The sequence below is a fragment of the Rhopalosiphum maidis genome, chromosome 2 (assembly GCF_003676215.2).
Source record: "Rhopalosiphum maidis isolate BTI-1 chromosome 2, ASM367621v3, whole genome shotgun sequence".
NCBI lineage: Eukaryota > Metazoa > Arthropoda > Insecta > Hemiptera > Aphididae > Rhopalosiphum > Rhopalosiphum maidis.
The window spans coordinates 81772026-81788919 of NC_040878.1; the positions used below are offsets into that span (position 1 = coordinate 81772026).

General features: G+C 26.4%; 2 protein-coding genes across 4 annotated transcripts; one reads left to right on the forward strand and one right to left on the reverse strand.

The window, feature by feature from the left end:
- The first annotated feature begins 1961 nt into the window (after nucleotides 1–1961).
- Nucleotides 1962–9785, forward strand: LOC113555238 (hypoxia up-regulated protein 1). Its single transcript, XM_026959632.1, has 16 exons — nucleotides 1962–2298; nucleotides 2379–2538; nucleotides 2603–2871; nucleotides 2940–3145; nucleotides 4257–4437; nucleotides 4527–4713; nucleotides 5340–5489; nucleotides 5549–5752; nucleotides 5821–6244; nucleotides 6322–6592; nucleotides 6657–6822; nucleotides 6936–7199; nucleotides 7267–7374; nucleotides 7520–7586; nucleotides 7714–7914; nucleotides 9413–9785. The coding sequence occupies exons 2-16, from the start codon at nucleotides 2401–2403 to the stop codon at nucleotides 9442–9444; spliced, it is 2868 nt and encodes a 955-aa protein (XP_026815433.1). The 5' UTR covers nucleotides 1962–2298; nucleotides 2379–2400; the 3' UTR covers nucleotides 9445–9785.
- A 1011-nt stretch (nucleotides 9786–10796) lies between these two features.
- LOC113555239 (palmitoyltransferase ZDHHC18) lies at nucleotides 10797–14922 on the reverse strand. Of its 3 annotated transcripts, XM_026959633.1 has the most exons (10): nucleotides 14802–14922; nucleotides 14487–14714; nucleotides 14244–14404; nucleotides 13974–14138; nucleotides 13275–13412; nucleotides 13042–13193; nucleotides 12523–12640; nucleotides 12348–12463; nucleotides 12126–12288; nucleotides 11366–11643 (listed from the first exon to the last, which is right to left on the reverse strand). In XM_026959633.1, exons 2-10 carry the CDS (start codon nucleotides 14633–14635, stop codon nucleotides 11366–11368), a joined length of 1440 nt encoding a protein of 479 aa, XP_026815434.1. In that variant the 5' UTR covers nucleotides 14636–14714; nucleotides 14802–14922. The 3 variants fall into 3 exon arrangements, 2 of the variants coding, with proteins under 2 accessions (XP_026815435.1, XP_026815434.1); XM_026959634.1 differs by lacking the exon at nucleotides 14802–14922 and having other exon boundaries at nucleotides 10797–11643; nucleotides 14487–14635; XR_003405335.1 differs by lacking the exon at nucleotides 14802–14922 and having other exon boundaries at nucleotides 11502–11643; nucleotides 11730–12288; nucleotides 14487–14635.
- Between the last annotated feature and the right edge of the window lie 1972 nt (nucleotides 14923–16894).

Below are 16894 nucleotides of genomic sequence, written 5' to 3' on the forward strand. Positions count from 1 at the left end.
ATTCTGGGGTAAAAAAAAAAATTTACATCGCATTTATTTCTAAAAAGTGAAAAATTATTTTTTTTTTCGATGTAAACTAATAACAAGTATGACATATACACTAATCGTACGAATCGGACTTATCATAAAATATAAATATTTTGGACACTGGACACAACCACAATTGTCTATGCTTGTACACACTTGAATAATAAATGTTGAAAATATTTTTAAAATCTAAGTCTTTTTTTGGGGTAGCAAAACGATACCCTTACCACCCCTTAGTAACGCCTATGCTGCAGTTGTTAATAGTTAGTGGCGATTCAACATTTTTCATTCATGGGACAAAAACAATTTTAGGGACCACCCACCTCCTACATTTTTAAGTATTAAAAATAAAAAGATTGGCAAGTGGGTATTGCTCTGCTGTATAGTAAAGATAGAGAGTAGGTAATAGAATAGAGATGTGTTAAATTTTAATGCAATGACAGGTATCATTGTATATGAAAAACGATTCTGAACGGAGATGATTTGTCAGTCTAGGATAATATTATTAGGATATATTATATTATTACTTGTATTTAAATTGTAATATATCGTTATTCTACTCGATTTAGTAAAAAAATAAATTTCATAAAATTGTTTCTATATTGACGCGGAAGTTTTTTTTTACGTTTATTTTAAGAAAAAGTTATGCAGAACCTTGTGTTAAGTTTTTTAACCTTAGATATAAATCATAATTTTTTAACAAAAAACACCTTGCAAATTTTCGCGATTTTGACATATTTTGTAAACATTTTAAGTTTTAATGCTTATAAACAAAAATTGTGATGAATGATTTTTGATTTTTTTTTTACTATAATAAGAAAAACTTATAATAAACCTTGTATTAAATTTTAAAGATTTTTTGGAAAACCAAATTTTTTTTATCGGAATTTAAAAAAAAAAAAAAATTAGAAAAATCGAAAATATTTTGAAAATTTAATTGTAAATAGTTAATACTAATATAAACATTTGGTGAAAATTTTAAGTATTCACAATGATTCGTTTTTGAGTTACAGCAAAATCAAAATATCTATTTTGTCGAAAAGTAGTTATGCGTAAAATTCCCATTTTTCCGTTACTTTTTCAGGGTTTTTCCTGACGCTTTTGAAAACTATTGGAAATTTTTTACTTTTGACCCTCCAAAGTACCAACTAGATTCAATTTCCTTTTCAAAGAGGAGCTGAAGTCAAAATCAAAAGTCAAAGCATTGTTTCAAATAATTCTATTCTAAATCGTGATGAGGCACGAAAAAAAAAACATATATCATTGTAAAATCAATACATTCCTCACTTTGTTCAGAATCAATAAAACTATTTTATAAATCTGTGCCCTAAATAATAACTATGTACCTATCAACCTATCTTAATTTGTGAGAAAACCATAGGAGACTTATGAGTTATGAGTATAATACCATTATTGTTATAAAACATAAATACAAATAAATACTTATGAACTTATACATATAATTACGATTTACGAATATCTAGACTCTAGATTCCAGAATATTCGTGCTTATAAGTTATAATACACAAGTATAATATCACGACGAATTAAATCTATTACGTCATGGAGTATATTAAGGTCTAATGGTTTATACAGATAATAACCTAACCATATACCTATAGCCAATATACCTTAGATCATGTAATATACAATATTATTGTCAATTATTTGTTGTGATTTAAATTTTATAATACAGTATAGTATAACATAAGGTTTATGGTTTAAGGATAATATATAGCTAAGTCCGTGTCAAAATAAAAAAAGACTAACCCATATTTTAAAATCATTCTTATCAAAATATCAAAGAATACGAAATGAAAATTTGAGTAATATAAAGTTTTGGAAAATTGGCAGATACGTGTCAAGACAGTCGACCAATCAGAAGCCGCCAAATCGGCGATTTTGTTGATTTTTTTTTTTACTTACTTTATATATAATCATTATGTGTTTGGTTACGATTATGTTACATCTTAACGTTTTGATATATTTAATTTAACTTAACATACGTATTCAAGAAACCGTATGCTTGACTTAAACGTTGGACTTTAGGAACTTCAATCAAATTGTCCGTAATAAACGTAATTGATTTTTTCTGTACTTATTAGTTGGATTTAAAAAAAATATTACAAAAACTACATTGATAATATTATCAATATCAGATATGATACTTACCACAGTACCCGGTGGATTTTTCCTATTTTCGTTGTAAATCAAATACTATAATTCCTAAATAGGTATAGTTAAAGGGTAACTAGTATACTTTTTAGTTAGGTAAGTAAACTTTATATTCTTATATTCTTTGAACATACTTTGTTGAGATAAGTTATATGACTAATTTCAATTTTATTCAGGTAAGATTTTACATTCTTCAAAATGGGTATCCCATTCTGGAAATGTGTCACAGCACTGACCATGTTCTTGGTTTCGAGTTTTCATATTGCCAATGTACACGGTTTAGCTGTAATGAGTGTTGATATTGGCTCAGAATGGATGAAAGTAGCAATAGTTTCAGTAAGTATTTTATGATAAATATATGATGTGCAAATATATTTAAACATGTTTTAATTTTGTATAGCCCGGTGTGCCAATGGAAATTGCTCTTAATAAAGAATCTAAAAGGAAAACACCGACTGCTATAGCATTCCGCAATGGTGAACGTACATTTGGTGAAGATGCATTAACTGTTGGCGTACGATTCCCATCCAACTGTTACATTTATTTTCTTGACTTATTAGGAAAGAAAATAGACAATCCAATTGTAGATCTCTATAAAAAACGTTTTCCTTACTATAATATTATTCCTGATCCAAAAAGAAATACTGTACTTTTCAAGCATAATGAATCGTATGTTTAAATTATATAATTACCTAATTGTCTTAGTTACATTATTATAATAATTTATATACTTGTAGAAATGATCAATTTTCACCCGAAGAACTGGTGGCAATGATGTTGGAAAAAGCACGAGAATTTGCACAGGATAGTGCTGGACAAGCTATAAATGAGGCAGTAATTTCTGTTCCTGGTTATTTCGGTCAAGCTGAACGAACTGCAATGCTAAAGGCTGCAGAAATTGCCGGAATTAAAGTATTACAACTTATTAACAGTTATACAGCAGGTAAAGAATTATAGACATAATACCAAATTATCTTATATTTTTCATGAATCGATAATATACTTATATTTCTAAGATATTTAATAAAATTAATATAAAATATAGAGCTATTTGAATATTTAATTATATGTTTTATTAATTGGAATTATTTCTATATAAAATTAAAATTGATGATCAGAATATTTAAATTATTTTCTTTCAGAAATGTTTTAACAAAAAAAAACAAAATTAATTTCTCTATTACATATAAAATTTAATTCTGTACTTAATCTGAGTTTCATTTTTATTATAAATAATAATAAATTTACCCCTCTTCCACCTGTATACGGGCCTGTTTTCTAATCATTTTTTTTATTAGTAATGTATTAATGTATTATATTATTTATTATAATAAAATAATATACAATAAGTAAATATGATAACACTATACATAATAACTGAAATAATATGAAGAAAGAGGCCAACCAATGATGTAACCCAATGTGATATATAACTTTAGTTTAATTAATCTCTGCATTATTTTCTTTTTAGTGGATCAGTAGGATTTAAGGGGTTGTGTATTGAATAAAATTTATAATATTAATGGGTTAGTATGGGAATGTAGTTTGGAGTAAAACGAGCTGTAATGTTTGTTGGCTAGTTGGTCAATTGATTCTATTTTGAGGTCAGAATGTAATGTGGAGTTACATGCAAACCAAGATGCAGAAGTTATCATATAGAGAGTAATCGATTAGAGCACTAAAGAGATTTGTAAATAATTAATTTGGTGCGAATTGGGAATTTTGATTTTAGCCTGCAAGTTAGTATTTTGTCAAGAGTAATTCTAAGATATTTGACATCAAAAGATGATACCTTGAATGTAAACAGGTGGATGGTGAGCTCTTTATCGTAAATGGTACATTCACAGATTTGTCAGGATTTATTTTCAGTGGCAGCTATCATGAATCTAAAAAGGTGTTCAACCACCCTTTTTATAACTGGGGTGGGTGGGTTGTAGCCATTTGGGTCTCGGCATATTTTAAATATTTATAATTATTAAAATGATTAAGTTAATATAAAAAAATTTATACATATTTATATTTTATATTTTTTTGATATAATTATTATTTTTTAGCTGCTTTGAATTATGGTATATTTCGTACCAAAAGTTTTAATGAAACATCTCCAATGTATATGATGTTTTACGATATGGGCGCATATGGTACTCAAGTATCAGTTGTATCATATCAGTTAATAAAATCTAAGGATAGAATAGCTCCTGAACTTCAACCTCATCTTGCTGTACTAGGAGTAGGGTTCGTATTTTCATTTCAATCTTTGGTCTATTGTATGAATAAAAAATTATTTTAATAATAATATTTAATACATTTTTATATTTTATCAGCTATGAACGTAATTTGGGTGGCTTGGAAATACAACTACGACTAAGAGATTACTTAGCAGCCAAATTTAATGATCTAAAATTAACACCTAATGATGTTACTAAAAATTCTCGATCAATGGCAAAACTATTCAAAGAAGCTGGACGATTGAAGAATGTATTAAGTGCTAATACTGAACATTTTGCCCAAGTAATATAATATTATTTTAATTATTAAATTATGAATTTATTAATAAACACTTGGGGTCTTGTTTCTGCTCTATTTTAGTTTTTGTGTGTACCTCTTCATTGAGTAGTTGATATATGCAAAATATAAATTCATTAATAAATTGAAATATATATGTATATACAGGGTGTAAAAAATTATGATACTTAAATGTATGAAAAAAATTGTTAATTTTATATTATGAATAAATAATTTAAGTAATATACTCATGTCAGAAAATTCTAAAAAATAAACTACTTGACTTAGATAAATCTTTTTACATTAAAATTGTTCTTATAATCAGATTATAAAATAGCTATTTTAAATTTTATTTTTTTTATTTTCAGTATAAAAAATAAACATAAAAAAAAATTAAATTTTACATGTAGAGCGTTGGATCTCTTAATGATATATTGAATAAATTGTATTGTTTTTATTGTTTTTCCCCAATGATTAACAAAAATACCAATACATTTTCTATAAAAAAAAAAGCACTTCCAATGATGGTGGATACTGAATCAAATTTGATGATCCTTAAAAACATGATGATCAATAAACATTGTAAAACTAATACATTTTCATTATGTACTAAAATAAATATTTAATTTCAGATAGAAGGTTTAATTGATGAAAAAGATATGCGCATCAAAGTTACCAGGGAAGAATTAGAAGAATTGTGTAAAGATTTATTTGATAAAGTTGTGCATCCAGCTCAAAGAGCTTTAGAAGCATCTGGACTGACTATTGAACTGATTGAACAAGTATATTTATTATTTTCAAAGAGATAATTATTCTATTAAATAATTTAATAATATTTTAGGTTATGTTATCTGGTGCTGGTACTAGAGTTCCTAAAGTTCAAGACCGTTTAGTTAAAGATTTAAAAACTAATCAACCTCTTGGCAGGTCCTTGAATACTGATGAAGCTGCTGCTTTAGGGGCTGCATATAAAGCAGCAGATCTTAGTAATGGATTTAAAGTAAAAGCATTTATTACTAAGGATGCTACATTATTCCCTATACAAGTTTGTTATATTATTTACAATTTATATTGTTTTGTAACTAAGTACTTATTGAACTAAATCATTTTTAGGTTACATTTGATAAAGAGGTAATAGATGAGAATAAACCAGCAAAACAAGTAAAGCGCATTTTATTTGGCCACATGAATCCATATCCACAACGCAAAATAATAACATTTAATAAACATCAACAAGATTTTGATTTTACTGTGGGTTATGCAGAACTTAGTCATTTACATGAAAATGAAGTTAAATGTTTAGGTTCTTTGCAACTAAGTAATATTAAATTAAATGGTGTTCGAGATGCCTATACTAAATATCAAGGTCAAGAAGGAATAGATACCAAAGGAATTAAAGCACACTTTGCAATGGACGATAATGGATTATTAATTTTACAAAATGTAGAGTTACTAATTGAAAAAACTGTTACTGCTGATACAGAAGAAGAATCTACTTTATCAAAGATAGGAAATACTATTAGCAATTTATTTAAAGGTATTAAGTAGTAATAACTAACAAAATACTGGAAATAGTAAATAATCATTAAATTAATAAATATTTTTATTTGAAAGGTCCTGAAGAAGTACTGAAAGACGAAAAACCAGTACACGAAGCTCAAGAAGAAGGTCCTATTCCCCAAGCGTCTAATAATACATCAAATAATACAGATACCAATGACCAAACAAACAGTACTGAACAATTGAAATTAAATGATACAGTTCCAATTTCTGATTCCAAAAAGAATTTAAAAGTTGTAACAGTTAAAGAAACTATTGATGTTAACCATGAATACTTGTTTGTTCTTCCTGCTCAAGATGATGACTTGCAAAATTCAATTAATAAGTATGTTACTTATAGATATATGAATTATATTTTCTTCATTTGAGATGTTTTTATTATTTTTTAGAATAACGGAACTTAAAGAAATAGATTTAGCAAAATCACGTAAAGAAACCTCTTTAAATAATTTAGAAACTGCTATTATTGAAACACGTGAAAAATTAGAACAACCTGATTATGCTAGTTCTGCTACTGATATTGAAACTCAATCAATTTTGGATAAATGTTCTGAAGTAATTTTTATTAGATTTGTTTAAAGTTTTAAATAGTAAAATTATGTTATGTTTATAAAACTAGTTAACAATTTTTTATAATATAAATCAATTTTAAAATGTATTTTTTTAAGATTTCAAATTGGTTGGAAGATGATGGTTTTGGCGCTGAAGCTGATATTTTAGACTCTAAATTTGACGATTTAAAAAAAATTGTATTACCTGTTTGGGAAAGAACTTTTGAACATGCAGAAAGACCAGCAAGATTAGATGCATTAAATAGTGCATTAAACAGTAGTAATTCATTTTTGGAAAAAATAAAAAATACCACATTGGAGGATACTCCTTTTACACAAGTAGAGATAGATACTCTGGAGAAATTGATTTCTGAAATTACAGTAAGAATATTGATGTTTACAAATTAGAATAATTAAAAAAACCAAATAATTTTTTCCCTATTTGTAGATATGGAAAGATAAGCAAGTAGAAGAACAGGGAAAACTTCCAAAATCTGTAGATCCTGTGTTAACAGTTCAAACAATTGCCATAAAACATTCATCAATAGAACGCGAGGTATGTAATAATAATACATAATACAGTGAAACCCTGTATATAACGGACAGTCACGGGACCAAAATAATTGTCCGTTATATACAGTTTTCACTGTATTACAATTATACATTTTTGGATTAATAATTCATATACATAATTTTCTTAGATGAGATATTTAATGACTAAATTTACTTCATGGAAACCAAAAAAGAAAGAGGACGTTAAAGTTAAAGGTAAGTGTTGTACCTCTCAGCCAATTTATTTTTTATTTAACAGCTTTTATTAAATTAGAGTGAGTTTTTTTTTGTGTTTTACTTATCCAACTAATATATCTTAAATCAATAATTTTTGTTCGTGAAGTACCAACATCACAGACTGAAAATGAAAAAGATAAAATACAAGAAGAACAAGATAATGATACTACTAAGAATAATTCACAAGATGATGAAGTAGAAAAGCCTACTGTGGATGAACCAAGTAGCACTGTGAATGATAATGCTGAATCTGAAAGTCCATTAAAAACAGATAAACCCAAACCAATAGTTGAACCTACAAAAACTGGTGAGAATTTCAAGATGTTTATCAACGGTGATGGAGCACGGCAGTTATTAGCTTATTTATTATAGTTGCTTATTGCACAATGCTTGCTCAGCTCTGCAATGTATATTTTTACAGAAAAAAAATTCCAAATCATCACATGACTTAAAAGAGGATATTTCATCATGGATTTCATCAGCATTGGTTATTTGTATTATACAAATTGCATTTCGTTTATTTTAGTTAGTGAAAAAAGTGTTTCAAAGAGAACCTTATTAAGCATGTATGTTTTGTGACTTGCTGGGCTGGGTGATGTTCTATAATTTTTCTTTACCTAATGAAAAATAGTATAATTATTAAAAGATTATTATCATAAGAATTTCAAAATAATTGCTATAGTTTTATTATGTTGGCTTTCAAAATAGATTATAGTTATACATTTTTAATTGTCAATTGTGATGATGAGGAAGTATTGTAGCCAGCGCCGGATAGGCAAGGTATCAACTCACCGAGTTTTAGGATTTTAACCGGCCCATTTTTCAATAAGACAGATATTAATTCAGACTCAACTTTTAAGCGGCCCACCGAGTTCAACTTGGTAACTCTTCTGGCCTGATTGTAGTGGACAATTTGTGAGAAAATATGACTAAAGTACTTAAATATAACAAAATTGGTTATTAACTGTTATAATATAGTGTACACTTGAAAAATTTAAAATTAATTTTTACCAAGCTTTTACTTAAAAAACATATTAGATATTTGTGTTGAAACTTCAATTTCCTGGCTTATATTCTACCACTAACTCCCCGCTTATTCTTTTTTTTTTATAGATTTCAATTAAATAAATTATTATTAATAATTATATTTCTATTTCTTAATTGGTTAAATATCACTCAGAAAATTAATTTTGACTGAAATATAAGTCATATTAAATATAAATTACAGTTACAACTATGTATAACGTATACCTAGATTTTAGTAAACGTTCAGTCTGAATTTTAACTGATTATTCTTGGTAAATTATAGAATATATAAAATATTTAAGTATTAGTATATTGCTTCAATATTCCTTATTTTATTAGTTTTGATCATTTTGATAAGTCTAATGCATTGTTTTAATTATGATTTCCTTAAACTTCAAAGTACTATTTATGTTGAAGAGTAAATAATTTTTATTAATTTAAAAGTGATTTTGGACCAAAACAACATCATTGTTGTATACAATTACATTCATTGCTTTTATCTCATAATCAAAAATAATTATTGTTTAAAATATTAAAAATTCATTAATAATAAAATATACTTGAATTAAGAATTAAATATAAATTAGATATGTCTTATGGTATGAATTTTGATAATTAATATTTTTATTATTAGTATTTATACTCATATAAGACTTATCTTACTTAGTAGTTCTTAAAAAAAATTTGTGCTTGGCTAGTTTTAACAAATTATTTCAAATCTATCAACACTTGTTTACTAAGACTTTTCATGTTATTTATCAAAGTTATGTTTGTTGCAGAGGAGAAGGATGATACACACTCAGAGTTATAATCAAAGAAACTTTGTGTCAAAATTGTGCATGCGAACACAGACTATTGTGCATTCCAGGATCCAGTTATAAAGACTAATGTTTATTCTGTACATTTTTTTATTTATTTATTCTGGATAATTGCATTTTGTTGTATTAAAATTACATCGTTGGAAATAAAATAGGATACATTAATATGTAAAATTATTTTTTGAAAATACTTTTCAAATGGTTTCTGAGCGCACATTTATCTTACCAAAGTATAAGTCAATGATAAACAAGAAACTATATACATTTTTGAATACTTGAAGTAATAATAACCATTATTATTTAAAGTAGAAAATAAACTGTACATACATTTTGAGAATTGTTTTGTTTAAAATTAAGATGACATTAAGATCTTAATTATATACTAATACTTTGTCACATTTTGGATAGCTGTATTTCTCTTTTAAAGTATTAAAAAATCATTTTATAAGAAACTATTGCTTCAATGATATCTACTAGCTAATCCAAAATTGTATTGCGATTAATATTTATCTTAATACATAATAAGACATTTTGGATCAATAGTATATACAATTGTCATAATTAATATACTACTATTATTATATTTCATTGTAACAGAGTATAATAATACACATGACACGGTATAGTCCTTTCTATAATTTAATTAATCAGTGAAATAGTGTTCTGTATATACATCAAAATTTAAAATATAAGTTTCAATATATTATCTTAAATTTAATTGTAATATATTTTTATGTCACCGAATGATCACAATCATTAACTATAACTCACCTACATAATCCACTGTTAATGTCTTATATGCAAAATATAAATAAAAATAAAAATGTATTACTAGTAAAAAATAATTATATATTACTGTTTCAAATATTATTAAATGGATAAATTATGTATCAAATATTAAAAATGTCTTTACAACTGTATCATAAGAACATTATAAAAGTCTTTACAAAGAAAACAAATTAAACATATAATTATCTTTTATTTTAACTAGAAAATAATCATAATTTGATGTCATGTTAAGAAACTTTAAAGTTATATTATAAACCCTATTTTTAACTTTAAAAACAAATAACAATTTAAACATTGAACAGTGAGAATATAAAAATATATATTAAATTTCTTTCATCAAATTAATCAACTTTTATCAATAACATTAATTATAAAAAGAAAAATTATTTCCAAGAAAGAGGCACTAATGCGTTAATTGAAGTAAAAGCACAACCGCGAATTCATGAACAATATTAAAAAAAAAAAAATACATACTAATTATTAATAAAAATAAATAAATAGTTGATTTACCTATTAGAATGTTTAAAAGTCTTATAGAAGATGGTAACACCCAAAAAAAAATCGTTAGTTTTTTTTTATTAAAAAAAGAAAAAATTAACAATAATAATTACCTATTCATAAACCCTGACTATTAAAAATTAAACATTTTTTTCATTGGCATATTAAAGTCAAACCTTAGCCACAACACTTGTGTAATGCTGGATAACAATACTATAATTAAATTAAGTTATTTTATTAATACAAAAAAATATGTGTATTTAAATTAATAACATAAAGGACCAAATTAGAAAAGTGCAAAATATGACATGGTGTATAGTAATGAAATTAAATACTTGAAAAATGTTAGACATTAGTTTTAGGATCTAATTAGAATAATAAATAAAGCAAAAGGCACTTATTTAATAACATAAAAATTGTTAATCCTAAAACAATTTGATTGGGCAGTCAGTTGGTAGTAAATAACAATATTGCAACCAACAATATTAGTGAATTTTACTTTTAAGTCACATTAAAACAATATAGAAATTTCCTTAATAAGTGCCTAAACGCCATAAGGAATTTCTCATTTATGTATGACTATAAAAATTAACAGGTACATAATTTATCTTTTTCAATCTAGTTTAGTCATAATGTGTTTTTGTTTTTAACCAATTTCACTTGGCTGCCAGTACCAACTGATGATGCATCTTCTAATGAATCTAGGTCTAAAGCTGACTCGATCATTGTCGTGTCCTGAAGTAGTTGTAGCCGACTAGCACTCAATGGAGGAGCACCAGATATAGTTTTTGACCCATCATCTAAATCTAGTTCTGGATCTAATCGACCTGGTTCAATGGTCTCGTATATGCCAGTATCATTGAATGTGTTAGACAATGAAGTTACACTTTTGTTGAATTTCACACCTACATAGTTATATAAACACTATTAATTAAAAATGAATTGACAAATATATTTATTTAAATTAAACCTCATGCTTAAGTTCACTTACCAGTAAATGTTAATCCTAATCAACTTACATGGTAGTGAAAGGCATTTAAAAAGAAACAAAATATTTATTAACAATTAAATTATTTTCTTTATAGTTCCCAAAAAGATGAGCATTAATTTAACTAGTTATTTATATTTGATAAGTGCATCCTAGTTGATGTGGTACCCCCACCATGCTCATTGCAGTGACTATAGTAAAGTTTTTGATTGTTCCTACAACGATAACTAGGTACACGAGAAACAGCTGAATAATACATTGCTGCACGGTCCCTGCGCAAAGGTAAACTAGCATAAAAATAATTTGGGTTCGTAGGAACTAAAAAATAGTCAGTTGGGTAATGATGATGTGATGCTATAAGGATTGAAGAATGAGAGGTTGGTGGCTTTTGATACAAACCATTTATAATATGACTTTGATGCATATGATTATTTTGCGAATGATGAATACTTGGCATTGATGTTGTAAATGTATGTTGATTGCGGTCTAAACTATCTGGTTGTAACATACTAGATGAACCATATTGATGCAATTGTATTTCATCAGTATTTGTTTTGCCATTCTATAAAGTATAATTAAGTTAAGTACATAAAATATTGATACAATATTATTAAACATTACTTGGTTAACAGGTGCATCAGAAACTTCAAACCCTTTATTAGATATAACTGTATCTCTACTCTGACTTTTGTTCAATGATTTAGATTCGGTTAATGATAGAACTACACCACGTCTATCTGAAATATTTAGAGTAAATTTAAATTATTTAGAACAATAAACTAATATTTATGAATACCTAAAAGACTTGGAGGACGAGGAGAACACAATACATAACAATAATTGGCACAGATGTTACCTCGACTATATGGATTGGAATTTGGCCGTCCTGTCCGACTGGCAAAAGATCCTTTAATCTATTACATATATTATAGATTTATTTATCAGAAAATATTTTAATTTACAGGGATGGAAGAAGTAAACAATGATAACTATATACTAATAACTCAATCAATAGTTAATAATAAATAACCATTTAAAATTAATATAATTAAACATAAACAAAGCATTTCAAAAATTAACATTATTTTACTTTAATAAATATTAATTTCAATTTTTTCCATTATGGAATAAAGAAAAGAAAAAGAAAAATTATTCTAAATGCATATAAATAACCACATATAAAGAATTATTGTATAATCTAATTAAATAAAAGCGATTATCTTCCATTCCTGCAAATTTTTAGTATTTATATTTATTATAAAAGTAATGTATCTTTACAATGCATTTTACAATACACACAACAGTAAATACTAACATCTTCATTAGTCGTTTGGTTGGATGCAGCAAGAAATGTATGAAATCCAGCCAGTCCAATTACACTCCAACAACTAAAGAATGTAATAATTACTACTATTACACTCGTAGGTGATTCAGAAATAGCATCTACCATTAATCTATTTTCAGATACTATAAATATAAAAAAAACAAAAGTATAAAATAAATATATGTTTAAAAAATGAATTTGATTAGAATTTGAAATCCACTTACAATAAAATAAATGTAGTACTGCTCCAATGAACACGATGATGATAAGTAAAGATAAACAAACAATAAACATATAGAAAAACCTGTAGTTCCGACGACCAACACAATTTCCTACCCATGGACAGTGATGATCGAAATTTTCTAAATTTTAACAATATATCATGAGATGTGAGTAAAAGAATATTTATAAATACATCAGAGATCAGTATCATAAAAATATTATTTAAGGGTGTTGAAGATGGTTATTTTTTAAGGAGCATTTTTTTTTTTCTAGATATGAAGTGTAATAAGAAAAAAATAAAATTAAACCATTTGATTGTTAAAATCTCAATTTCAGAATAATTAGATTTTGATCATTTTTATTTTATTTATAATCAGAAATTTTTTTTCCGGTCACATAGGACTCAACTTTAAATAACACCAGGAAAATAAATTTTAAAATATTTAAGTTGTTATTATTTAAATTTTTATTACAACCTCAGAAATTAGTTTTTTAAATTAGAGTTCAATACAACCAATATAAAGTTTTTATCTTTAAAATAAAATAAAAAATATAAAAATATGACTATTAAACAAAATGTTTGTTTTTCCTGTGAGGCAAGTTTATATACTTAATTACTTAAATAAAAGACTAAGACACCCTTAACTAACAACTAATATAATGTTATATAATTAAATATTAAAAATCCAAATAAAACTTACCAACACAATTGTTGCATAAACTACAATGGGAAGCTCTTGGCGGTCTAAATATCTTGCACGTTACACAATATTTTAACTTGATTGAATTGCCTTTGATGACCACCTCTTTGGTCCTAGGAGGTGGTCGTATAGTGGGGGTTCCTCCATTGTTTGGTATACTTATGTCTGAATTGTAATGCATTAATAAATTATATTGCATTTTAATATTTTATTCAATAAATATACTTATAATACATGAAATAATATAAAAATAAATTATATTAAACTTACAAACTTGTTTCTCAATGTAAGCAGCTTCGTCATCAGTCGCCCTGGGAATAATACCTGGGTCCGTGAAACTAGTCTTGAACAACGAGCCAATGACAAAGAGAAATAACACTCCTGAAATAACTGGAATCACAGGAGTCACACGACGGCTAAGGTATGGACAGCTAGAATAAAAATACATAATTAATTTATCATATCATAGACTACTAGTAAAGCAGAATATAATATAATGTAAACTTGACTCACTCGAATACAAAGAAGAGGACGCTCGTACCAATGATGAGGATCACATTGATGTAGAACACTGCCGCATGCGGTGCCATCATGAGCCGGCCGTCACAGCAGAATCGGTTTCGACCAGGGAACATTTCCCATTTCCTGGTGACTTTGGCCATACCCGATGGGTCATTTGAATCTGAATGATATTCCGCATAAATGTCATAAATTGTTCAGAGTGCAGCAATACATTACTACCTTTGGATAAAACAGTAAATAGTTGTTATGGAACGAATAAAAATAAAAAGCAATATAATTTCACCCAAATTTTAATTTTTATTATACCTATCACATAATATGTATTTTGTGTTGTGTCGTCGAATAAGAATTTTATCAAAAATTTATAGGTAAACAAAAAATATCAAAATTACTCATAACCTGCAATCTATATTGATTATAGATTACATAATATGATTTTGAGAACCATTGTGGTTCGTGGAAGAGCGGGAACATTCAAGTATTATCATTTATCGATAACTAAAAATTTTTTTTTCATACACTAGTGCAAGATGAGTTTAACTATAATTTTACGTGTAGTATGACGTACTGGTTAGGATGTATTTAACTACTGTATCTCAAATACTCAATGACTATGACAAAATAGTAAAACACAAAAACTGTCAACTAAGTCTGTTAATGTCGTGATGGTGGTTTCGTGTATACAGTACATTGTGTATTTTTGAACATTGTTTGAAAAAAAGTTCAAATTATTTCACATAGATAGTGCCATTAAAGCTAGGAAATGAAAAAAACATCACGATTGCAGAACACTGTATTGGCATTTTTAAGTTAAAAACTTTTAAGTACACATTAACCCAACTACCCAAAATTAGTTACCAATATTTTATTTTAGATAACTAATTTATATATATTTGTATTGATTATGAACTGGTGTTATACGGACTGAAATTTTATTAAATATATTAAAGAGATATTCAATTTTATTGATTAATCCAATTGGATACAGATTTAGGTATTATACATAGTTTTTATAAAATCCATCTTTACTCAATCAATAAAAATCACCTTTGAGTTTTAACCTTCTGATGATCGATTATTAAATTTTCGGTGATTCTCGTATCGAAATTGATTACCGACGTTTCTCGCACTTAACTGAATATCTATTATCTAGAATTACAATTGAATCTGACTTCAAGTTTTTGAATTCATGCATTAAAAAAAAAATGACATTCAAATACAATTGAATTGTAAATACCAATTCATAGTTTACAATCTACTGGAGTAGGATAAGGGCCTGATTTAATAAAATTAGGGGCAAGTGCACAATTTTTTTGGGGGCCCTCAAGTCAAAAAAAATGTTCTAGAAAAAATCTACATACAGAGGGGAAATGTTGATAATAAAAAAAAATATTTATATTTTAAAAGTTAGAGTATACTCTATGGTTAAAAGTGTTAAATGCCAAAATACCTATCTCAAAACTCATAAAATATTTGTACGTTATTTCATGTATTATAAATACAATTTAGTTACTTGGTCTGGTAAATTAAGGAAAACGAAAAGACAATACTAATTAAATAACATAACAAAATTAAACTATATTAAAATATTAAAAATACTTAAGGATTTTATTATATAAATTTAAATTAAAATTAATTTTCAGTCATCCATAAAATTATAAAAAAACTTATTAATTTAATAATATATTTTATATAATTAAAATGAAATAAAAAATGACCAATTTCTATAATTTCATTTATCATAAAAACTTTAAATTAGTTATTAGGTATCAAATATTTCCGATGTTCAAACAATTTTCTTTTATTATTATTTTAATATTTTGTGATGGTAACTGGTTAGCACTGGGGTGTGGAATGACAAAAATAACCAAAATTTAACTGATAATTTAATAAGAATATACTAAACTTTGAACATTGACAGTTGGTATTACATTTTGGTGGAATTAATAAAAATAAAAACAATTTTCTACTACTTACATAGCCTAGGGGTCCTCTGAAATTAGGGGCCAAGTGCAAGTACTCCATCTGCACTTTCATAAATCAGGGCCTGAGTAGGATAGGTAGTAGTGTGATATAACACAAAATCACGTAAGTCCCATAGAAATTATCTCGAGAATGCATAATAATACACAATGCAATATATACCATGATTTTGTTTGCACCGCCCCATAAGAATCTCGCTATACAATAGGTGGATAATTACTAATTAGGTAAAATATTCAAACATAGAACACGCATTACTAACTAACGTGTAATTTTTTTTATTAAGGTTCCTTAAAGAATACCTAAATATTTATTAAATTTTAACTTAATTTATGTACTTTTAACAAAAATTGAAACACCGACAATGGTGCTTATCTTAGTAGGACAAACAGAAAGCTCTAATGAAGAAATAATTT

Excerpts from the sequence above, each read along its gene's own strand:
- LOC113555239 (XM_026959634.1), bottom strand. The coding sequence starts at position 14,635 with ATGGCCAAAGTCACCAGGAAATGGGAAATGTTCCCTGGTCGAAACCGA. Across the intron at positions 14,405-14,486 it reads GTCCTCTTCTTTGTATTCGA|CTGTCCATACCTTAGCCGTC; the intron begins GTGAGTCAAGTT and ends TTTTTATTCTAG. Across the intron at positions 13,194-13,274 it reads AGTACTACATTTATTTTATT|TATCTGAAAATAGATTAATG; the intron begins GTAAGTGGATTT and ends TTATATTTATAG.
- LOC113555238 (XM_026959632.1), top strand. The coding sequence starts at position 2,401 with ATGGGTATCCCATTCTGGAAATGTGTCACAGCACTGACCATGTTCTTG. Across the intron at positions 6,245-6,321 it reads TATTAGCAATTTATTTAAAG|GTCCTGAAGAAGTACTGAAA; the intron begins GTATTAAGTAGT and ends TTTATTTGAAAG. Across the intron at positions 7,587-7,713 it reads AGAGGACGTTAAAGTTAAAG|TACCAACATCACAGACTGAA; the intron begins GTAAGTGTTGTA and ends TTGTTCGTGAAG.